General features: G+C 34.3%; 2 protein-coding genes across 3 annotated transcripts in view; both read right to left on the reverse strand.

Annotated features, from left to right (window-relative positions):
* The window catches only part of LOC126968297 (uncharacterized), a 54,376-nt gene extending 40,599 nt beyond the window's left edge, over nucleotides 1–13,777 (reverse strand). For both annotated transcript variants that reach the window (XM_050813209.1, XM_050813208.1), the window contains exon 1: nucleotides 13,592–13,777. The gene's annotated coding sequence lies outside the window, so the exon portion shown is untranslated. The remainder of the gene's footprint in view (nucleotides 1–13,591) is intronic.
* Nucleotides 13,778–18,397: 4,620 nt separating this feature from the next.
* Nucleotides 18,398–23,758, reverse strand: LOC126968356 (probable NADH dehydrogenase [ubiquinone] 1 alpha subcomplex subunit 12). The gene is made up of 4 exons (XM_050813340.1): nucleotides 23,571–23,758; nucleotides 23,269–23,410; nucleotides 19,734–19,790; nucleotides 18,398–18,705 (listed from the first exon to the last, which is right to left on the reverse strand). Exons 1-4 carry the CDS (start codon nucleotides 23,672–23,674, stop codon nucleotides 18,568–18,570), a joined length of 441 nt encoding a protein of 146 aa, XP_050669297.1. The 5' UTR covers nucleotides 23,675–23,758; the 3' UTR covers nucleotides 18,398–18,567.
* Between the last annotated feature and the right edge of the window lie 2,536 nt (nucleotides 23,759–26,294).

Below are 26,294 nucleotides of genomic sequence, written 5' to 3' on the forward strand. Positions count from 1 at the left end.
ACTGAGCAAGCGCGGGGCCCGTAACAGACCCTTCGTGTGCTTATTAGATTAAAGTGTTAAAAACTTTATACAAAAAAATTCGTGTATTTGCCATTTTTGGGTTCAATTTTTTTGGTAATTATTAATAGACAAGTATAGATAATTATTAAGTACTTACTAGCTGACCCGACAGACGTTGTTCTGTATATAATAAATAAAATAATGTTTTTATATGAATTTGTCAATAATATATCATAACATCAAAAATTACTTCGTAAAATATGCACCCTGCTGTCGTAATGAAATTGTTTAACAGCAGAACTGTCAAACCGGGCGTCAATAAATTCTCTCATAGAAATTATGTATGGACACATCAAAGGAAAAACAAATTCCTTGTTTTTATTTAATTTAGCAGCATTTTCCTATTTATTCACCTTTTAAACCTTCTCTGGACTTCCACAAATAATGCAAGACCTAAATTTGCCAAATCGGTCCAGCCGTTCTCGAGTTTTAGCGAGACTAACGAACAGCACTTCATTTTTTTATATATGGATATTAAAAAAATTAAATGTATCATAAGAAATAAATTAACGTCTTAGGTCCGGTTTCCCCAAAGCGGTGAGGAGAGGAGATGTATTTTGATAACCAATCAGATTTCATTATGTCCACATCTCATTCCGCTTCGGTGGACATGGATCAAGCAGAGAGGAGAGGAGATGTCTCATTTGTCTATAGAATTTTGTGATGAAGCGGCGCGGCGGAGCGGAGATGCGTGTAGGCGGCCCGCGCTAGTGCGCCCTATTCCCCGCTGCCTTCTCACCGCGCCTCGCAAACCCGAAAGCGTTGCTATAAACACGGTTCACATCTCATCACCGTTCTGGTGGAAATAACCTGACAGCTTTGCAGCTTATCTCGTCCTCTCCGCTTTGGTGGACACCGGGCCTAAGGCCTATTATAATCTGAAAGATTATTTGAATGATAATGAATGTTGGGACTAATATTTATATATCTTTTATTATTGAATATTGTCATGTACTCATTTGAATACTATTTTTTCTAAGTAACTTTTGTGCTTCATCCTGACTTGGAATAAATAACTTAGAAGTTATTTAAACTTATAAGTTTTATAAAACTATTTAGTTTTGTGAACATTGATAGTTCATGTTTGACCAATACCGTTGGAGGATAATTTACTTTCATTTAGCTTTTTACTTGCTTTTTTATTTTGAAAAAAGAGGACTTTTGGGCTTGCTTGATCTCCAACTTCTTTTCGGATAAAATACGATATAGTAGAGTTAGGACTTGTTTGTCTATTGTAGCAATAGGTGGTATCATTATTAGTATGTACCACGTATTAATAAAATTCACTCAAAAATTACGCTCAGGTGGAGGTAGATAGCGGGGCCCCGTTTTACGCGGGGCCTCTAGTAATTGCTTTTCTTGCTACGTGTTGAATCCGGCACTGACTAGAGTAATCACAGAAGCGTTACAAAGACTTTAGGTGTAGGTTTTATGTTATGGTGTACGCGCTTTCAAAGTAGGAGGGAAGTCAAAACAGTGATGATAACAAAATATAGGGACACAGTCCGATGTTGTAGTTACTTTTTATTTACTTATTTATTTACCATTTTCTTTATTAAAAAACCAGGCAGTATACTAGGACTCACTGAGCACAACCTCAAGAAATATATTGAAGCTTCTTTGACAAGGAAGGCTTACTATAGTATATATAAATGATAATGATGTTTTTGACTGGTTCTGCGCAGTTATGTTCAATCGGGTACACCTAATAGTAGACGAATTTCTTCTTTTAGGGTTTATTCATTTACAAACTACACAGAAAGGCGATAGTTTTTTAAAGAACTATTGTTTTCAAGTTTTATTATTGAGTTTGAGTTTTAGCAAGTTTAATTGTTACCGCCTTCATCGCGTGGAGATGTTGAATTCTGATTTAAAAATTTATTTAACCCTGTGTCAGTCTCACAATAAAAACGAATCTAACGATATCTCTCAAGATAAAATCCATCGAGCCGTTCAGGCTGCAGAGCGTGCCAAACATTTGAATTTGACGCCAAAAATCCGCCATTTTGTTTTTTATTTACTTTGATATACCCAGTGTCACTCTCATGGTAATTACGAACATAACTTTCAATAGTTCAGCCCATTACGATAGCAATCTGAGTATAAAAATGATTTCTCGCAGCGAAACGTGAGTATTTATGTGAAAGCTCATAATCTCGTAATTGTTTGCTTCACAATTGTAATAACTTGGTTCCCATGGTCTAAGAAAGTTGCCAAAATATGCACCTCGCTTTGTTACGAATAAACTGGACGTCATTTTTGAAAAAGTGGAGAAAATAGTATCTATCAGTAGTAACGACATCGCTAAAGATATGGAACACAACAGTTTTAAACCAAATTTTGAGATTTGAACAAGACATCCTAAGATTTACGATCCATCCGTCACTCGAACGATTGCTATAGCTGGTAAGAGCACTCGGACGGAACGGGTTCCGAGAGGTGCGGGTTCGAGTTCCGCATCGTTCATAAATTTTGGCTACAAATTTAATTTGTATAATTAATCCCAGAAGCTCACTTCTGGATATGATTCAGGATCTGCCTATCTCTCAGGATATCATTTTAAAATTACAAATTGTTTAGATTTATAAAGTAGATCCTGTAGATGGAGCCACAACCTGAGAGTTGAACAAGACATATCAAGATTGACGATCCATGCGTCAATCTAACGGTTGGCTCAGTTGGTAATAGCGCTCGGACGGAACTCGAGAGGCGCGGGATCGCGTCCCGCATCGTTCATAAATTTTGGTTACAAATTTAATTTGTATAGTTTTGAACCATTTGAAGAAGACTTGGCATACAAAAGGGGCTCGATATTTGGATGTCGACATGACCTCAAAAAAACCGGTCGAATCGTATACGGATCGGTACCACCGTTCAAGGAATGCTACGGCCACACCACCTTACCGTCTACCGCCATGTTCAAAGTCAAAGTCAAAATCATATAAACTTTGTTCAATTACCTCAACTACGCTTAAATTAAGCGCTTTTCAAACGTCTCTATAAATATTTCTTTTAAATTACTGAATCTACCATATTATGTGCGGAAATTGTAGAGCTCGTGAGAAAAACATACAAGTAACTCAACGGTGTGAAAGGCTTCATTGGCACAAACTTAAACAGATTTAATTATATTTATTGTGTAGGTATAGTTTTCGATTGATGACGAAGAATGAAAAAAAGCCTTTTCTATAAGTATATTTTGGTACCTAATAATATGTAGTGAACCCTCAGCGGGCCAGTTCGATTCGCACTTGTCTGGTTTTTAGTACTGTGCCCTTCAAACGGAAACACAGATAGTGTTTTTATGGAAAAGAAGGATAAACGAGCGTTCGGTTCACCTGAAGTTAAGTGATCACCGCCGCCCACATTCTCTTGCAATACCTGGGGTAATCACATGAGCGTTGGCGGCCTTTTAGAAAGATGTAAGCGCTTTTTGAAGTGAGAACTTCTTATGGGAGGTTAAACCGCTTCGTAACGTAACGCGTTACGGCGCCAGTCTGTCTGGCTTCCCTTTCGCATACGCCAGCGGCAGGCAGGTTCTTCCTCTCTCACTCTAACCAATTGTTACTTTTATAGGATTAAATAATAATACTTATAATGTACTTACACAAAATTCTAATGTACATATTCAAGAAATATTATTAATAAATAACCTTTCCTTGAATTATCATATTATTAAACATAAAATTTGAGTAATAACCTAAGCTCTTCTCATGTTAAACAATTTCAATATTAAATAGTTCAATTTAGATTAGTTTCCACTTCAATCGGGCGAGATGAACACGTTTTTTTTGAAGGTACCCATGTCGTATCATCCTGTAAACACCGTACAAGGAAGCTCAATTTCCTCAATTCTACGTCGAAGAAAGTTCCTTGATAAAATAGTGTTTGAACACAATGCTATTGACCTTGCTGTTTCCCATTTAATATTCTCTCACGCTCAAAACAAACAAACATTATTTACATTCGCTTTACCAATTCTCATCGCCTTTACAACACAATCTATAAACCTCAGTTTTATAGTATAATTACTTTAGTATAGATTTAGCATTTGATTTGGTACTTCAATTTACATTTATGTGCTATACCATTTGTTTTTATACTTTATATGATTTCGAAAGCAATGCCGCAATTATTGAGGCTAGAGGTAAGGAGAATTATCTGTGTATATGAAAAAGTGTACGTCAAAATGCAGTAAATTCGGGTGGCACCATATAAGCATCGGGGTAAATATAAAATCACTCTAGGTGCAGGTTTCCCAATAATAATTTTTTAAGGTTATATGTACTACGTTATTTTGTATAAAGTTGTTGATATTTTCAATAATTAACTACTTTAGTCGACAATGATATTAAAATTTTAACTCGGCATACTTCAATTCATCTACAATTGCAATATTGATACCATACCCTGTACCTGCACCAGCGCCATTGTTGAACTATTATTTACAGAGATGATGCTCCTTACCTCTACCCTCCATAGCCGCAATAAAGAAATAAAGAGGCATTCTTTGTTTCTATACTCTCGGTCAAGACAGATGCCCACCGACCTCTTATATTTATAACTGGACTGGCGGCTGTCAAAGTGCTTTTGTGCCTGTTTAATGTTCGCCATTATGGCGCTGTTGGCCATGTAGCGACAGTCTGAGGTACTAAAACCAGTAATTACAGCGTCAGATTAACAAACATCGATAGGAAAACTATTTCCAGAAAAGTTGTGTACTTTATTATGTTGATTCTTGAAGTATAAATAGCACGAAAAACGACTGAAATTAATTCAAAATGCAAAAATACTTCAGAGTATTGTACGCTTCTCCCGCAGCCATTTGTATTATACGTCAAAACTAGTTCTCTGGACGCTCGCGAGTGGCGCTTCAAATAGGCACAAATAAATTGTTGTCAAACATATGGAACGGCCTGTCCAGTGGTATTTATACAGGTCAGTGCAGATAACAAACGAGAAGACTGTCAATATCCTAGGTATCATTTAGAATTTTGATTGCACTGCTGTTAATAAAAAAAGGTACGTAATAGGTTTGAATATTATGTTTTGTTTATCAATTAGCAGCTGGTGACTTTTAAACCAGCTTTTCGTTTTTTTTTGTACATCTGCGGTTATTTAATAAGTTTCGAACACTTACCTGTGACGATACATTATAGGACTTATTATGTTTTTCTTTAAGCCTAATGGGTGTAGTGTTTTAAATAGTCTTGTTTTATTGTATTTTAGATTAAGCTGATAGCCTCGATGCCTATAATCAAAGCAAAAAAAACATAATTTCTAGGCTATATTGTTATATCCTTTTTTGTCTAAGTTTGTATTGAATCTTTATTATGTGGGGAAAATGAACACTTTTATTCAATAATAAATAAAGCGTAATCTATAATAGATAAAGATTTATTCTGCAACATCATAAGATAAATTTCCATAATTATTAGGTATGTCATGTTTCCATAATTATGGTCATTGTTCTTTGAATATTCATGATTATCTCTCAAATACAGTGTGACGTTCTTGAAGTGAAAATTTTATATAGAAAACATAAATATATATAGTTAGATACTTTTTGGATTGGTGAAATCTCGAGAGTTCACGCCACCAAAATACTTATAGCAGTATATCTGTAGCTATACAGCTGGCGTATTATGCAACATTAGTGCTGTGTATATCTTATAGGTGTACTTGAATGGATTTAGTAAAAAATTCAATATGTATTTAATGTATTACTTACTTTAATAATGATTTTTTTAACAAGTGTCACTGTCAAGCAGGTGAAAGCTAGTGTATTTATAAATATGTCTGTTTGTGTTTAGACAGCGATTTATATCCGACCTCAAGAAGTCATTGAAACACCACAACATTGCACTAATAATAATGATGTAAAATCGCCTTACAAGCCATATGCGTCATTACTAGTATCGAGTGACAAAGAGTAACTTGAGTACAATGACCACATGTGTTCGCGGCATTAACGGACCAACTTATAGTCTGGAAGATTAAACAGGAATTTATCCCACAGTTATCGTGTATGGCTGTGTGGGCTAAGCTCTTTGTAATAATAGCAATTTAAGATTAATAAAATTCTAAATTCAAATATTTTTATTCAAAATAGTCTGTGACATCACTTATTGAGAGTCAAAAATTACCACCCATTCCAAAAATAATGCCTCGACCTGAGAGAGGGCGCAACAAACTCAGCGGGTTTTTCATAAAAATATATGTTTACAAATAATATTGTTTAATTAAACTTATTATTTAATAGCCAGAGGGCGGTCGCTCCATTCCCAATCGGTGGAATCATTAAGAAACACAAACGTTTTTCAACAATTCTTTTGAATATTCCTATAAACTTTTGTTTTGAACATTTTCAATCTATTCAATTTCAAATATTTTTATTCAAAATAGGATTTAATATGAAGCGCATTGATCAATTTGCTAAACTGTGACAATCATAATGTTAACACGAGGAACAAACATAAGCTTGTTATGCCTACTACTCGGCTAAGTCGAGTTAGTCTTTTGTGGGGCGATGTTAATACTTTTACAACAAGATTTTTTTTATAAAAATAAGGGACGAGACGAGCAAGAAGATCAGATGATGGTAATTGATACGCGCTACCCATTACAATGGAGTGCCGCTCAGGATTCTTGAAAAAACTCTGAGCGGCACTACAATTGCGCTCGTCACCATGAGACATAAGATGTTAAGTCTCGTTTGCCCAATAATTTCACTACCTACGGCGCCCTTCAGACTGATACACAGTAATTTTTACACATTACTGCTTCACGGCAGAAATAGGCGCCCAAAAGAAATGGTGGTACCCATAATCTAGCCGGCATCCTGTGCAAAGTACCCTCCCACTGGTAAAGTAGTCGCATCGTTGTGCAAATACCATGTTTATCATCTGGATTTATACTCATCAATAATTTCGTTAATGTGCTGCTAGATGATTTATACGTCTAGATCCCTATCTAGATCTCCGATGTTGCTGTTAGACAACCAATGAAAACAGGCCAGGTTTATTACTTTAGTGTGCTTGATAACCTACGTCTTAGACTCGCGATAAGTATATCACTTTGTGTTAGTGTCTCAAAATAGAGGTTAACTGTCACCTCAATTTTTTTCGACGTTTACACAGATATCACAGTCTATCTAGAAATAATGTATGTTATCTATCTATAAGTGATCTAAGATGTACTGTTATGAGCTTGTCATCTATTTGAATTTGTATTGGCACTTATGTCGGCTCACGCTTGGCCTATTTATTATAGCTATAATATTCAAATAACAGTTTGTATTTACTTCCCGTAGCCAATTCATCCGATGCTATAAAACTCAACAGATCAACTGTTACACAAGAGAGTTCTGTGGCAGCTAAAGTGCGTCGAATCAATCTTCGACTTGCTCACGAACTCGATGAGGAAATTCTTGAAGAGGAGAATCACGTAAACGTGATCCTAATCTTCTTTGAGTATTAAATCGATCGAAGATGGCATTGTTAGCAATTCCTAGGATGAAGTATATATCTGGATGTGACAAGCTGATTATCAAGAGCAAGATCACAACATACACAGAACTGTTAGGGATAATAATGCCAAAAACAATATTTTATGTCTACAAAGATAAAAGGATCCTACATTTGCAATCAACACGTCGGTTGAGATGAAGGTATTAAGGGTATGACAGTAATTTAGTGTTTTTTTTTATTAAAATAAGGGATGAGACGAGCAGGACGTTCATCTGATGGTAATTGATACGCCCTGCCCATTACAATGCAGTGCCGCTCAGGATTCTTGAAAAAGCCCAAAAATTCTGAGCGGCACTACAACTGCGCTCGTTACCTTGAGACAAAAGACATTAAGTGTCATTTGCCCTGTAATTTCACTAGGTACGGCACTTCTCTTCGATCGAAACACAGTAATAAAATGGGCGCCGTTGTGGTACCCATAATCTAGCCGGCATCCTGTGCAAAGGAGCCTCTCAGTGTTACATATAACGCAGCTTAATGTGATGTTATATTGTGTATAAGGTTCCAAAATGCTCGAAAAGTTATAAATTTATTTAATCAAACGTAATTTTATTACGATTTGCAGATAAAGTATTCCCTTATTTGTAAAAATATTTACAGAATAAGCACATGAACATGTAAACAATTTCACAACATGATAAATAACGTATAAAATGTTAATAATTATTACCATATCAGTATATTATTCCACCAAATCGATATTAAGTTCATATTTTTAATCTTAGAACAAACGCCAATTTAATCCACATTGTTCAACTGCTTTTTAATTATTCCGGGTAAGCGCATGGCAAATCTAGTTGATACTTCATCCAACAATAACTACGAAAACACGACTGCATTTTATATGAGACTTTTTTGGTGCACGTTTCTCAAAATAGAGACGATGCGGCATGCCTAGCAGATGTGAAATATAGAAACTCTTCTTCTATCAATGCACAGATGTGCATGGGTATTCAAATAAAAAAACTGCAGTTGCACCAATACAAGCCAATTAACGTGTAAATACATAGCCCCACGCACACACTTACACTATTACAGGCCGATAGGCGGCTATTATGAGAATTGTCATCGTCTGTGACAGATCAGTTTGCGTCTCAGTAAAATATTTTTAAAAATGACGTCGTGCGTTGTGAATAAGTGTAAAAACGATACTATATAATATGTATTTGTGGCCATATATGATTATTTAATGGAGAAAAAATTGTGTAACTAGTATCCCCCGTAACCGCACACACACTAGCATAACGGTGCTTCACTTGCTAATATCACGGCGCGTTTTTATTCGTCCGTGGTTGCCTCCATAGGAGAAACCTCACACATGACATTACTTATGAGGTAATTATACACTATTAGGTCCCACTTTTGTGAGCAACTGCACACGATGCGACACTGGCATCGCGACACCTAAAAGACCATAGAAGACCGTACTTCGTTCCGCGTATCAATTGAATGAAACTGTGCAGTGTGCATAAACTGGGCATGTAGGGCTAACAGCACTTAAAATTCTCAAAATGTTTCCATTTTAAGCGTCTCCATTAGGGTACATACTCTGAGCTAATCTCAGATGTGACAGTCACGCACAGTCCTCGTTATGACTCTTTGTTGACATTTTATTGCTTTTCATCAAACTTCTTGGTATATTCTCGCATTAACACGGTCGTGCAATTGATTTTATGTTGAATAAAAACTGTATTCAAGTCAACGGTTGCACTACAATAAGATATTCTACTTCAAACGGCAATACTTAAAACGAGCAATTGTTGTATAGGTACATTTAATAAGTGCCTATATTTTGATGATCGGAAACGGTTCTAACGGTTTGGTTAAAATTTACTACACTGTGGTTTTTGGGGGTGCAAAACCACGCTATCTCGGTCTTATCTGGCGCATTTTTCCGAGTTTTTACATCCTCTGATATCCTCCCTAAAGAACACAGAGACAGGAATAACGAAATATCTGCACCTCCTTCAGGCATAATAATGGCGGCCTTAAAGGTGCACACCTAAAAATTCCTGTACTGTAGCGACAACCGCTTCATTATCTCCGAATCTCCATCCTTTCAAATAATGCTTTAACCTTGCAAATAGTCTAGGGGCTAGTCAATATTATGGAAGGTGCTCAAATATTTCAAATCCAATATCTCGAATTTGCCTCACCGTTTCACACGAATGTTGTTACGCAGATTCTTTATTTGTTCTACAAAATATTAATAGCCAGTACAAAGTTGGGATATTTTACCTAACAACATCTTATAGTGACCATATCAATATTAAATATCTTTTATGTATTGAATAAATAGGTTGACTTGGCTATCCACGAAACCATCTGATATAATATGTATTACTTGTAAGATATATTGTGTTTTCATGCGATGGCAAAGTCATTTTATTTTTTTACTAAAAACATAAAAGGTTTTATAATATTGATAATTATGGTCACTATGAGATGTGCTTACGTTTATCATGACCACCCCTTTACTGTCCTAGAATCTTACCAGCCAAACGACTCGCCTTAAATTTCTAAGGGGAGGTAAAGGTCTCTCTCCAGGCCATGGATACTGTAGTTTTTTCTGGATCATAACGACGCTACTACTACAAGTCGACATCTTTGTTTCTTCGCTTATAGAACGTACTGTAACACGATGATCTCCTAAAACAATTTGTTTAACTTTCGCTAAGTCGCTACCATTTTTGGGGCGACCCTAGCAAGAGTCATGTTCGGTGCACCAACATGCAAATGTACAGTTTAGCATGAGAAGAAGTGGCAAGAAACTCATTGATACTCTTTTTAAACTATATTTACAGTTCCGCATGGTAAATTATATATTATAACAATGTTTGTGAAGCGATGCATGCAAAATTACTCAAATGAACCTTCTGCTTTCACAGTAAGTAAGTAGTTAAGCTAAGTGATTTACTGATTTTTATACTTTAAATATAATGAGTGGGTGATTATGCAAGCAATCACTAATTATTACTATTACTTATAACTACATAATTAAGTATACCGTTTCCATAATATTAAAACCACACAGCCCTCGTGCTTTGGTACGAGAAAATATCCTTTTAAATTTAATGTTTCATCCCAATTTTTTGCTTTCATCTGGTATCTAGTCAAGCTTAAGTACCTTTTACATTTTTTTACTATCACTCAGGTACAAACCCTTATTTAAGGCAAGAGATTATTAACCCAAATGGAGACGGTATTAAAGAACCGAAAATAAGAAATTATGATATCGTAACAAAGTAATAACTATATAATTAATATTTTTTAAAGATTACTTGCTGTGTGTTCTAAAAAACAGTACCAAATCCAAAAAGAGTACTTTATTTAAAAAGAAATGTCTAATGTTTTAAAATTCACAATTAAATATTTATACCACAACTTATTGGCTAATTGTGATGTGCAACTACCAATTTTAAGAAAGATGTAACCACGGTTCTTGCAAATAAATAAATATTATTTCATTTCATAAGAATTTTACCAAGCAAAACTACGAGTTCTAATTTAACAATGAATATTAACAGGAGGTATTAATATTCTATTTATATATTTCCATAAAAATAGGTAATGGGACAACAAATATTATATCGGGGCTACATATTATTACTATGCTGAAGGCAGGCATAGTATTTTTGCTGCCGAGGTAAAAGTCACATGAGCTAGTATAGAGTAAAATAAACTTATTTCAAGAAAAAACCTCAAAATCTTACGCTGGGCACTCTCCATTGTAATAAAAAGCGTATAATCTCACTTACTGGAATGTTACTTTGCACAGACTGCCATAAAATAATAGGTATGGTAGATATTAATTTAGGTGAAAAATAAAATAAATATTTTAAATTAAGCTAAAAATTCACAACACAGTAGTGACAACACATACTTATATATAACGACTCTTGCAAATCTAACAGCCGCTAAGGAGTGTTCTTTCTCATTCTGACTTAGGTCAATAGAAGAAGACAGAGTGAGAATTAGCAATGCTTTAAGTTAGCAGACTATTATGAATAAGGTGGTAAGTGAGACCAAAAATCGTTAGTTGATATTATAGTGTCGCTAATAACATAACAATAAGTGATTTATTATAAATTTCTATTTAATGCATATATATATTGGTACAATATACTCCTTAAAATCAAGATATGATTTTATATAGACGTCTCCTTTAGGTTAATTACTCTGAGGGCACGAACAAAGCATAGATGTGCCTGATTATAAACAATTTCTTGATCTGTGACAATTGGCTTGAATTAGAACGTAATCTAGAGCATTCGGATGCGTTGTGTTTCAACACGTCTTCCATTGTTGAAATACGCTCCAATTCACAAGATATAAATTGGCTATTAACTTAGATATTATATTTCAATGAAACCTTAACCTTATTCATAAAATATCGGTTTTCTAAAAGTCATTATAATGCTCGTAAGCAATTTGTAAATGAATAGTAAATTTTTAACGATGTTGGCGCACACCGATATATTTTACATAAACGTGAAGTTAGTCGTAAATAGAGGGTGCTCTAGTATAGAGAGTGAAGCGATTTGTACATATACTTATGCATCATATATGTTTAGCAAGTGACACTGTAAATGCATAACAACAGGTAGCTATGGTCAAAGAATATGTAATAGTTGCTATAGTAATCAAGACGTCAGAGTACCTACTCTAGGTTTTCAAATTAATATAACGATATTCAATTATTAGTAATTACGTAATCTATGTTATACAAGAGGCTCCTTTGCAAAGGATGCCGGCTAGATGATGAGTACCACGACGGCGCCTATTTCTGCCGTGAAGCAATAATGTGTAAGCATTACTGTGTTTCAGTCTGAAGGGCGCCGTAGCTAATGAAATTACGGGGCAAATGAGACCTAACATCTTATATCTCAAGGTGACGAGCGCAGTTGTAGTGCCGCTCAGAATTTTTGGGGTTATTCAAGAATCCTGAGCGGCACTGCATTGTAATGGGCAGGGTGTATCAAATACCATCAGCTGAACGTCCTGCTCGTCTCGTCCCTTATTTTCATAGAAAAAAAATTATAATAATAATAACCTTCACCAAATTTATATGTCTTTTAACAATTCTTTTGACAATCGTAATACATTTTTTTTTGAATTTCTTAGATCATAGCACATCGCCCCTCGAAAGACAATAACTAGTAAGCATAACAAGTTTATGTTTGTTCCTGGTGTATACAGTTAGAGAGACAGAGGAGTTTTTGTAGTTGGGTTCTCGTTGGTTAAAACTTACCAACTATGTGAACCATGACGTTTTAAAACGGTCGTTATGATTAAATATGTCTTAAAAGTAAAGGGGTCGGCGAAGGCAGTAGTCTACTCGTAAAGGAATGTTAATGGATTGAATGATTAAACGATTTTGTTTGTAGATGCCGAAGGGTCAGGCGAAACAATGCAGGAACAAATCCCGAAGCTGTCTCATCATCTACAATAACTACATTATGAAAATGTTTTCGTTAGTACACTTTACTACATAAAAAAGAAGTGTAATGTTGATAAAACGTTCGCATATTTAATATGTTTATAAATTTGCGATCTCTTATTTAAAATATGAATATTTTAATTGCTATCAACTCTAAGACAGAAGTGAAAAAAAAAATGTTATTCAAGAAGTTAGATTTGTGTAACTCAATTGCCGACGAAAATATTAGTGTGATTTTATTATAACACAATTAAATTTAATTATAAATAATATAGGTATACATAATAGAATTATTACAGCAAATATCACTTTTTAAAATTCACTCAAACCATGTCGTGTTTGAACTTTGAAACAGTCTGAACTTATAAAAGTTTCAATCACCCACGCAATCTTTTGAAAACAAAAATTAATTTAAGCATCTATGCAACGGCTCAAATATATATTTTAATTTGGAAATTCCCAGTCTTCTACAGATATATTGTAATTGAATGATTTTAGCAAATTCATTACTTTACCTATTTTAAATATTCGTTTGTAAAAAGTAAATAAACCTACAACTTACCATAAACATAAAGTCCTTAGCTCAACATTTTGCACTTAAACTTATTATCTAAATCAAATAGTCACACTCATTCTCCACAATATCTAACACCGAGTTTATTAAACTGATTTAATTATTCACTAATCTATTCCACAAAAAGGTTTTATATATTTGAAACTTCCACAAGCGCGTTACCAACGACGCGTCCCATTTTGACTGAATAAGGAGTCAAGACTCAAGATATTTTTACCTGCGAAGAAAAAAGTATGCACTACTTTAATACAAGCTATTTAAGAACTTATTGTAACTGCTTAAGAGCTATTTCCAAGGATAACTATGGCTCTGCGTGTGTTGGCAAAGCTTTAGTATTGTACATAGGATAAGCGACTTAATATTGTACGTGAGAGAGTTTTAAATGCATAATTTGACTGTGAAAGCTCACTTCGTGATTATTTGTTAGCCTGTGTGCAATGGGCAGTTGTTCGTGATCAACGGTTCTCAAATAGTTTGTAGCATTATTATTATATTTATTTTCTGTTAATACATTTTAGTTTAATATAAAAACCAAGAACCCAAAATATTATATCATCATAAAATCACGGCAATCTTCCAAACTGATAATGCTAGTAAGTTTAATAATTTAAATAATATACAACAGCTATATTTGCGTTCTCTTTTCTATTCTTCCCATAGTGTCTTCTGTGGAATGGGCACCACAATCAGCTAATGTCATCTTCAGGTAGACCACTAAGCTTTAAGTATGTATTTGGTCGGTGTTAACAACTACTAGATTATAGAGAATAGCTACTAGATTTCTTACAGGTTGTTCCGAAATGATTTTATGTAAAATTGATTTATTTAGGTGATTTTTTTTTTATGATCACGGTTAAGTAGTTTTACCCGTGTGTTTATTTAATGTCACCATTGTAGCGCCACGCGTTATATGATTTCAAATTATGTAAATGTCTTATTCATAAAATGAAAATATCATTTAATAAAAAAAAACTGTTTAGGTGTGGGCTTCGAACCCACGTTCGAAGCCCACCCAGGAACCTGAGCTTAAATCTAGCGCCTTACACTAGTCGGCCAATCTGACGTGAATTTGTTTGTTTTTTACACACTTTTACACAAATTATCTTGCCCCAAACTAGGCATAGCCTGTACTATGGGTACAAGACAACGATTATTCAAATCAATATACTTACTTAAACATACATAAATACATATAAACATCCATGACTCGGAAACAAACATCCATATTCATCATATAAATGATCGCACCTACCGGGATTCGAACCCGGGACCTCTAGCTTAGTAGTCAGGGTCACTAACCATTCGGCTATATGGGTCGTCAATTCTAAATTCAGCAGTGGAAAATAATGATTCCATTTTATCCTTACTCCGCGGCCAGCTGTAATGCGACATGTAGATGGCATTTTGAGGCTTATAAAATAAAACTTTCACTTTAAATATATCTTCAATATAGATCTGCTTAAGCAATGACTATTTAACAAGTAGCAGTAACTAATTATGTCAACATTTAACTTATAGATATAAAATTATGTTTGTGACGCAACCAAGAACGACACAAGGTTAAGTGAACCCACAAGTTTATATACTAAATATCCAAATATCTATTTACATCGAAAATCATTATTCAAATATTGCACATAGGAAACTTTAATTAACTTTGAGAATCACTGACCAAAACCCGTAGTTCCCAAACAGGTTTTGCCGAGAGAAATAAAATAACAGGCTCCAATAATATGAATTAACTCATTTCATCTTGTTATCTAGTTTGCCGAAATGTTGTCGGCCATTTTAATTGTCAGAACGGTAACGGACAGGTACAAACACGATCGAGTACCTACCGTCTCTCGATGTTGCGGACTATTTTATTCATGGTGGTCCAATACTACGGAAGCCTGTATTAAGTATTATATTACATATGATATATATATATATAACATGATTTGAATTCATTCAATTCAAGAAGAAAGAATATACTGTACGTGCCGTTAGTAAGTTAGCTAGAGTTAAGTGCTCCTTCAGTCTTTTCGTCCCCTTTAGGTGTTGGTATTCAATTTAGCAAATAAAATACCAGACAATATACTAGGACTCACTGAGCACAGATTCAAGAAATATATTAAAGCTTCTTTTCACAAAGAAAGTTTACTATAACATAGTAGATTATATAGAGGGTAATGATGTATGGTTCTTGTCTAGTTCTGCGCAGGCGAACTAATATTGTATACTTTTATAATAAGTAGGCTATGTTGTTATATATGATTTATAAGATGGGCTGGGAGTTTCTTATAAGTTCTTTTCCCAATGTCAAAGCCCCGAACTGATGTAACTTCATGACGACCTTAACCAAGTGTTTTATTTATTATACTTATGACGAGACGAGCAGGACGTTCAGCTGATGGTAATTGATACGCACTACCTGCCTGATAAGTTATTGTCACTACCTATGGTAAATAAATATATTTCTCTTTCATACACACACTCAAGTCTGTATCCAGAGAGGTAGTGAGAGTTTACAGATGTTCATTTGCCCGTGGCGGGATCGTTCCTGACATACTTACTAGGCTTCTTACTCACACATATTATACTTACTTACTCACACATATAACATCCAATTACATAAAAACAATATAAGAAATTTAATTACTGATATAGTTATTACATTTATTGTAAGTTGCTGCTGTTACAATTAACATTTTAATAGAAGAGGAGGACAAACGAGCGTACGGGTCACCTGTTGTTAGGTGATCACCGCCGCCCACATTCTCTTGCAAAACCAGAGGAATAACAGGTGTGTTGCCGATTTTATTAAGCTACGAATATACATAATATGAATTTGAAAACCGAAAAAAGATTGGTATGTGGCGGGTGAGGATCGAACCGGGGGCACCGTGGTAAGAGTCAATGATTCTATGTATTACGCCACCGAGCTTTACGAGGCATGTTGTGAGCGATGTATATTTTTTAATATTTTCTAAACATTTGGGACACTTACGGGATGTTTGACAACGTCCAAGTAAAGTATCAGATTGTCGTAGGCTATATAAATTAATGGCTACATTAAAGTTCCGAATAAAACTGATTGCGTTTCACAATCACTTCACAGCGGTTCGGTTTGACAACCTCGCATTGAATAGATAGTTGAAAAAAACTGTATCTTATACGAAATAACTTAACACAAGCTTAATGGCTTTTAATGCAAATTTTTATATCATATTTTACAATTATCTATTTTTAGATATATCTCTAAATAGCACTTATATTTTCACAATATATTAATTTTGCACTTTCGTGTGACGAAATTTGAGAATTTCAACTAATCAATAGAAATCTAGTCCTCTCTCGAGAAGGTCGCGGAATGGGGTACATTGAACCTTGTTCAATTTAACCCCCAGAAGACTCAAGTTTGCATGTTTACCACTAAAAAATCCCATTTGTCGTTGTTGGGGACTGAGATGCCTAACATTTACTAAACTTACTTTCTACTTAGGTAGACTGCGTGCGTAGTTAAGGTTCTGCTATATCAAACGGACAAGATATTGTATCTTCGTGAAACATCTCTGCAAGAGTAATATAATGAAAATTTTAATTGAAGTTACGTTGAAGTTTATAGAGGAAAGGGGTTGAGGGGAACAGTAATTTTGCAAGGTAAAAGTCATTACCTACTTAAAACTAAGTTGCCTGGCCTAGTATCGGAATACTGGGTCTCGAAATCTCGAGCGATTGCCAATTCCGTGGTCATCTGGAGGGCAAAACCAAAGTGGCTTCTAAGAAACTGAGCGTCATATATAGAGCACGGCGATATTTCAAGCCGGTCCACATTCTAGCGCTCTACAAAGAACAGGTACGGCCAAATATCAATAAACAGTATTGCTATCATCTCTCGTCTGGCGCACCTCAGTATCAGCTCGATCCATTTGACCGCATGCAACGAAGAGCAGCTGGAATTGTCGGGGACCCAGTGCTCTGTGAACGGCTGGATCACTTGGCGTTGCGTAGAGGCGTCGCTTCATTGTGCGTCTTCTACCGCATTTATCACGGGGAGTGTTCCGAAGAGCCTGCCGCCGAATTCCATGCAATTCCTTGTGCGGTGTTTCCGGGACGATACGACTGGGTGGCTTCAAAAAAAACGCGTACACCTTCCTTAAAGGCCGGCAACGCTCCTGTGATTCCTCTGGTGTTGCAAAATGTGGGCGACGGTGATCACTTAACACCAGGTGACCCGTACGCTCGTTTGTCCTCCTTTTTCCATAAAAACAATGTATCCAGTACGACGCCGGATCAATTGAAAGAAAGACCACCGAACCGTCCGCCGTGGCCATACCATATTTTATTCCACATCGGTCTCTTAAAATAGATGTAAATATTTTGGCTATTTTGTTTCCAATGACAAGGAAAAACAAGTCGACTGATCGTAATTCGACTTCATTGGTTGCGTTCGTCAGCAATACCAGTGGTGGCTCCTTTGCACAGGATGCCGGCTAGGTTATGGGTACCACAAACATTTGTAAACATTACTGTGTTTCGGTCTGAAGGGCGCCGTAGCTAGTGAAATTACTGGGCAAATGAGACTTAACATCTTATGTCTCAAGGTGACGAGCGCAATTGTTGTGCCGCTCAAGCTTTTCAAAAATCCTGAGCGGCACTACATTGTAATTGGCAGGGCGTATCAATTTCCATGAGCTGAACGTCATGCTCGTCTCGTCCCTTTTTTCATAAAAAAAAAGCTTAAGAAATAAAATTTGGCAGAAAAAGACACCAATGTTCCAGGGTCTGGTTTTGTGATAATTCAAACAACTATTAGATAACTAAAACATTTTATTGATCAATTTCTACTTAAACATAAAATTCTAGAAAAACGTCTATTCACATGTACATTCTTAATCTTTTCTAATGTTCTGTCCTATTTATATAAATGTGTGTGTAACATTTTGAAATAAACCGCCATTTTGTTTATTGTTAGTTAATTTTTAAACGCTGCTTTTTGGCTTGGGTTGCCATGCCTCAATTTTCGGCCGTGTTGTGCTGTATGGAGTGTACTGACCCGTAGTTCCGGACAGGTTTTCATTCCAATCTAGCATCCATTTGTACTTGGGCCTGTTAGGGTCCTGAAAGAAAAAAAATGCAAATTAATTTCAAATTCAAATATTTTTATTCAAAATAGGATGTGAAATCACTTATTGAAAGTTAAAAAACTACCACCCATTCCAAAATGAATGCCTCAGGCTTGAGAAGAATGGGCGCAACAAACTCAGCGGGCTTTTTTTCATCAAAAATATGTTTTACAATTAAAGTAACATTTACAAAGTAACATTGTACAATTAAACTTATTATTTAATAGCCTGAGGGCGGTCGCTCCATTCCATCCCATCTGTGGTATCATTTAGAAATTCATTTATGTTATAGTAACCTTTACCACACAAACGTTTTTAACAATTCTTTTGAATAACGTTATACTTTTGTTTTGAAAATTTTCTGGGATCTTGTTGTAAAAGCATATACATCGCCCCACAAAAGACTTACTAACTCGACTTAGCCGAGTAGTAGGCATCATTAGTTTATGTCTGTTCCTGGTGTTAACATTATGGTTATGACAGTTTCTGGCAAATTCACTTATGTGCCTATGAACATACATTACATTATCAAGAATATATTGAGAAGCAACAGTCAAGATGTTAATTTCTTTGAATTTTGCTCTCAATGATTCTCTAGGACCTAGGTTATAAATAGCGCGAATAGCCCTCTTCTGCAGCACAAATATTGTATTTATATTTATTATTATTATTATAGAAATTGCAATTGACGCGTCCTAATATAAGGCGATAAGAATGACTTATCGGGTATATTGGGACAGTTTCAGATTATTGACAGGTATAATTACTGACAGTAGAAGGTAGTAATTTATCTCTATCTGTACTCCCAATATACTATATATTGGGAACGGCCGTTAGCTATCACTTCTGTCGGGCGTTCCGAGATGAACACATTGTTTTTTTTATTCTAATATATATTTTCATTAAATGGTAATTAATAAATCATTATTTTCTGCGATTTTAATATTATCATGTATATAAGAGCTTTAGGTATTCTGTTCTTGTATTGTCGGGCATGTGAAATAAATCTGTTGTTCACTCACCAAATGTGGGGGTAAATCAGTTTTGTAATGAAGCCATCCAAACCATTCTGCGGGCACCTGAAATAGAACAATATATATCTTAACATCATATAAATAGCAGTTTGAAAAATCTTATGTCCAATAATCAATTAGTTAAATGTAATTGACAACCTGTATAGCCGAGTGGTTAGCGATCCTACCTACTAAGCTAGAGGTCCCGGGTTCGAATCCCGGTAGGTGCAAGCATTTTATATGATGAATATGGATGTTTGTTTCCGAGTCATGGATGTTTATATGTATTTATGTATGTTTAAGTAAGTATAATGTATTAAATATATAGTTGTCTTGCAACCCATAACACAGGCTATATATGCCTAATTTGGGGCAAGATAATTTGTGTTAAAAGTGTGTCAATTAAGACATCATTAGGGAAAACGTCATAGGATTTTTAGAAACCGATTTTTTTACGTCGGGGGGCGGAAAATTCCTTTCTCTACGTTAATGCGTGGGTAGCGATGGCTGGTCCGTGCGTCATGCTCAGTACCGGAAAAGACTTAACTTCTTTCTTGCAAGTGATTACTTGACAAGAATTGTGGAATATGGTAAAATAAACAATGTACATATCAAACCTATGCATCGGCAAGTGATGTATAGTACTTCATGGTGTGTCTTCTACCATCTGTGTTTGATTACTAGGCCTAATCTCGTAACAGAACGAATACGATCGAAGCGACCTTATGTGAAAAAGTTAAAAAATGTATGTTAATACACTACCAAACTTAATATTATTGATTTTATTTAATGGCTGATTAAATTAATTTTAATACCATATACTAATACGGTCTGTAACTTAAGAAGTATAATTTGTTTTGAGTAAAGTTTATAATAAGTTTTATAAGATTATTATGTAAGTTTTTGAAATTTTACTATTTGATACAATATTTAATAAATTAATTGTAAGAAAAGTTTTAATAAATACTTAACATTAATAAACAATTTAAGAAGAGTCACATAGAAGACACAAAAAATTGTTAACCCTAAAACTCGTTGGTCAAACATTTGGCAAGTTTCCAAAACTTTAAAAGGTAAATTTTATGGAGAACTCCAACCAGAAATTCCTCAAAAACCTTGGTTCTCAAAATGTAGGATTCATAATAAAACAATAATCTCAACTATATGCCGCTTACGTTTAAACCACACCTGCACTTCAGTCTTTCTAGCTAAACTTAGAATTAGGGATCATTCTCTATGTGATTGTGGCCTTGATGAGGGAAACATGGATCATTTATTCTTTAGTTGTCCCTTAATGCGATCTTCTCTGCACAATTATATACCCGCTGCAGTCCCCCGTCCAACCTCCGTTAAATGTCTCCTCTCCCTAGTTTACACTCCTTTTGTAAATATTTTGTGTAAATATATTAAAATAAATAAGATTAAGTTGTAAATATTATTAAGTACTTATATTAATTAATTATTTAAGTATTTCTATTTGTGTATGTCGTTTATAGTCTTACAAGCATGTATATTATTTGTTTCAGATATTATTAGAAAATTAAACTTTATGTAATCTGAACACCGATTATTACCGTTAAACTTAGAAGACACATACTCAAAGCTAAGTCTAATCTAACGTGATTCTGGCAAATCTGTGGTATATCTTCCACAGAAGCCACAGTAGGAAGAATAGAATAGAACCCTAAAACTCGTTTTTAAGTTCAGAATTATGTTCAATTTAAATGTTTTAACACAATGATCTAGATATTTAACTACCTTTAAAGTCTTTTATGTATTGTATAAATAAAATAAATAAAGATGTATTGTGATTAAATTAAGTTATTTTACAATTCAAGAAAGAGTCCCAACAATTTAGTGGTAATTAAGCTTGCACTTATTAATACAAATTTAGTTTAAAAATTACAGATAAGAGATAATATAAGGCTACATTATTTGCCTTGGTTTTCTTTCATTGTATAATGTTTCTGTGTTTGTATTCTAGTATTAGCCTCATTCAATTCCTCTCTGATAAACATTAATTTTGTAGTATATTTCTGTCAGTCCATGGTCTAAAATGCAAAACAAAATCCTCTAAAAAAATGTTGTAATCATGGTTATTGTTGAATATTTTGGTATTGCTAACTGCCTCATAGAGCTTTTTATAATCTACCACTTCATAGTTTATATTTTTTTTGCTTCTGGTCGATATTTCCTTACTTCAAAATAAATCTGTTTGTGGTCCGACATCGATGATTCAATAACAGCTAAGTGAAACCCATTTTCATTCAAGTTGGTAGAGACGTGGTCGATCAAAGATATTTTAGTAAATGTTTCTCTTGTACAATATCTAGATTTAATTTTGTTGATATTTTTGAAACCATTTTCTTGTAGGGAATCTTTATAAGGTTCAACTGACTTGTCTGGGTTTATTAAGTCAAAGTTAAAATCTATTTTATTTATTATTTTTTTATATAACCACACTACATCCATCATTACAGGTTTAACGTAATGCGACAGAGTAATGAACAAATAAAGTTATAACAATACTATTATGAATGATAGCTATAATTGATTTATTTTGTATTACTAATGTTTATAATGTTAGGTGGACCAAAAAAGAACTGTTGCAGGTGGCACATGGACAGAACTGTGGGGCATAGAAATTTATGGCGGAAAGGAGGAAGTTTAAATTTCATTTTAAATATAAATATTCAAGGTTAAGTAAACACTTTGTGTAACTTGTCTGAATAAAGGCTTATATTATTATTATATTATAATGTTTATAATAGATTATGAAATTAGTAACACTATTAATTTTATAATTGAATGACATCACTAATTAGTATTACTAATCCTGTTATAATAAGCATAGATAGAGAGACTCAAAATAGAAAATAGCTGTTGTCTGCTTGGTTTAAAGATAGGTTTGTGATTTTCAGAAAATTATTAAAATGATTAGTTATATAAAAATAATATAGTCACTATCTTTGGTATTTTTAATATTATAGAGAATTTGTACTTAATAAATTATTTATTTGTGTACCTTAATTCCAATATTCATCATGAAAACAATATTCTTAAAGTATTTTTGAACTTTGATCTGTGTGAACTCGGGAATACATTCACCTTCAAAATTTGTAACTACTAATTTTTAATAATTGAGATATCTCAAGACATTTTTATAATCGAAGGATTTCATTAGTATATCTCATAATCGCCTTCCACTAGTAAACTTATCATCATAGTAGATCTCAGTTAATTCTTACACAACTAAAAGATTTGTATGTATCAATTCAGTAATCATTTTTTTATAAAATTTTTGTCGGTGTTGTATCTCTACATATTATGTATACAAGAAAATTTATTGAATTAGGCGTTATTTTGCGATAACACATAATTATCCAAAAAATCACAACATTTGGATACACAGTACACATAAAATAAACATATTGAATAATGGTCATTATAGTAATGTATGTTCCTTCTCGGATACATAAACATTGAATTTAGAACTACTAGTAGCCAATAAGAATAGGCTGGCAAGTAAACACTTGAAGCATACCTGACTTCCATCATAGTTCATGTAAAATTTATCAGAATACTCCACCCAGCGATTTCTTCCATAGAAGTAACGCGGGTTCTCAAAATATTTGTTTCCATAGTTATCCTCGCCTACAAGTTGTCCATCTTTCAATTCATCTTGCCTGAAAAGTTTACCAAAATATGTTAAACTTTTTGTTTACGATTATGAACAACAATATTAAACGCAAACCCCGAGCTACATTATCTTTAGACAAGTTTAAAAAAAATCCATTGATAAACACAATATAACACTGTAACCTACAAATTACATAACTGTTTTACCTGTAAAGTTTAAACAAGGAGCCTCGAATCCCACCATTCTGTTTAATTATGTTAAAGAAGTTGGCTACTTTATCTAAGGCCAAATATTTGGCGATATTAGACATTTTATAAGCGAAAACTAGAAACAGCTGATTATTTATCCATTGACTATTTTTTTTATAATAAATGGCTATCTGAGTATCTGGGGAAGGGCTATTTACGGCTTTGTGGATTGGGTGTCGAGCCATAGAGTCAGAGTAGTGTTCTGTGGTGTCGAGTGTCGACAACTATGACAACGTCAAGAGTAGATACTGGAGATGTATATAATATGCTCCTGTGATTCCTCTAGTGTTGCAAGAGAATGTAGGCGGCGGTGATCACTTAACATCAGGGGCCCCGTACGCTTGTTAGTCCTCCTTTTCCAGAAAAAATAAAATGTAAGGGGGTTGTAACTATCATAAGTGTCTGTCTAATGAGGAAACATCACCTACTTATTAGCCAATTATTATATATAAAAATCAGCTTCTAAACTATGACGTATGTAACATTATAATCTCATAAACATTAAGGCAAGGGGTTGCCATGATATTAAGTATCTGGCAATGAATAACGTGATTTTTAATAATATTCTGAAGGTAATACCGAAAAATCGCACTTTATTATTTAATGTATTTAGCTCGGTATTTTAAACACCTTTAGTATCGTTTACCTGCCAAAGCCACTGTAATCCAAACTCCATAATGGTCCGTTCTTACCTGTGTTGTGGGCATGCGCTGATAAACTTTCAGCTTTAATAAAATAACGTAGGTCTCGGGTTCTGGACAAGGACCATAGTTAGGAATTACGTCTACAGATCGTAATTCGTATTGTCTGATTACAAGCAAGCAAGGCATCGAGATATCGAGCGACGTTCAGTTCCGTGGTCACTTGGAAGAGAAGGCCAAACAGGACTCTACCACCTATCTGGATATATTGTGTCATTCCTCCAGAGTGAGGTTTGCAAGGAACTATTAGTTATTTTCAATGTCGCAGTTTTGGATTGTGTTGTCAAGTAGTGTGAACAAACATTCCTGCTTAATCTAATTTAGATGCTCTTTGCAACAGACTAATGCAACACCATCCTGTTCTACTGTCTATCTATTCTTTGACTAACAATTAAATAATTAGAGAATCATCATCAGCAGTAATTCGTCTTCATTCATGATTTGCCATTTTTAGCCTCGAAAGAATATGAGATTGTTCATTCGCAGACAAAACTTCAATAGTTCATAATATTGATTACATTCACAGAATTTAGATAAGCTAAACCTGTCCTTGGAAAACATATCTAAATAATTCAGGATGAATAATTTGTCACTTGACGCGAGCAAAACAAAATGTCTAGAATCCAACCAAATGCAATAAAAAGATACCAAGAAGTATATATAATATTAAATGGGGAACCTTTTAAACTTATAGATTCAACTTCGTTTCTTAGAAATAGTATTAGAAGAAAAACTTCAATGAGGAGCTCGTATAAAGGCCATCTCAGATAAACTCAGCAACATTTGCTATCAGAAGAATTGAAAAATTTACTAATTGATTTATTATATTTTGCTATTGGGGAAAGCAACTGAAATCGATACAATTTTGCAAAAAAGGGCGATTAGGACCATATAATCTGAATTCTAGAGAATTCCTTAGAAATCACTTTAAATACATTCTTACCTGGGTATTCTTACAATAGAATCTCAATTCATTTATATATGTATAGTTTATAATTGAAGAAATGAACGCATTCAAAATAAAGATACATACTATCACTACAAGAAATAAAAAAAAATCCAATATTCATTTGTTTGTCTCAGTGTTCTAAATAATTTCAAATAATATTACATGTCTAAAACGTTAAATGTAAAAACATTATAGAGAATCGCCCTATTCAAAAAGCCTACTAGGTATACGATTAAAGAATATATAGAGGATAAAGAAGTATGGAAAATAGATGCAACTGGTCCACCTAATAATAATTCTTCATATTAAGATTGTATAATCTTATGAATGTAACATGGGTATATAAAATTTGTAGTTATCATGAGTATGTATGCTATAATACAATTCGTTATGCTCACTAAAATGGCGTTGCTTACGGCGACGTCGAGGGCCGGGTAATCTTTTTAATCATCCTCAAATATGTGCAAAAGGGGACAATGGCTGGTCCACGTTTCAACTCGTAAACAGGTGCTGCTTGTGGTGCCAGGTCGACATCATTGTATCCATCATCTCACCAATCATTCTTACACAAACAATAAATTCAAGCTCTAAAGGTTAACACATCCAATTTGATTATTACAATAATTTATACTAACAGTTTATTTTTTAGTACTTTTTATGAAATATTTAAAATTATTTAATTTGCTTTATTTTTACATGATTCACATTTTTTTTTTATGAAAACACGGGACGAGACGAGCTGATGATAATTAATACGCCCTGCCCATTACAATGCACTCCGGATTCTTGAAAAGCTCAAAAATATTGAGCGGCACTACAATTGCGCTCGTCACCTTGAGACATAAGGTGGTGTCTCATTTGCCCAGTAATTTCACTAGCTACAGGGCCTTCAGACCGAAACACAGTAATGTTTACACATTACTGCTTCACCGAAGAAATAAGCGCTGTTGTGGGTCCCAAAATCTAGCCAGCATCCTGTGCAAAGGAGCCTCCCACTAGTAAACTGGTAATGCAGTACCTTACAAACTAATT

Source organism: Leptidea sinapis, chromosome 15 (assembly GCF_905404315.1).
Source record: "Leptidea sinapis chromosome 15, ilLepSina1.1, whole genome shotgun sequence".
NCBI lineage: Eukaryota > Metazoa > Arthropoda > Insecta > Lepidoptera > Pieridae > Leptidea > Leptidea sinapis.

Coding starts and splice junctions, on each gene's coding strand:
- LOC126968356 (XM_050813340.1), bottom strand. CDS start 23,674: ATGTCTAATATCGCCAAATATTTGGCCTTAGATAAAGTAGCCAACTTC. Junction 19,791..23,268: donor TGAACTATGATGGAAGTCAG/GTATGCTTCAAG, acceptor GTTCTATTTCAG/GTGCCCGCAGAATGGTTTGG. Junction 18,706..19,733: donor CTGATTTACCCCCACATTTG/GTGAGTGAACAA, acceptor TTTTTCTTTCAG/GACCCTAACAGGCCCAAGTA.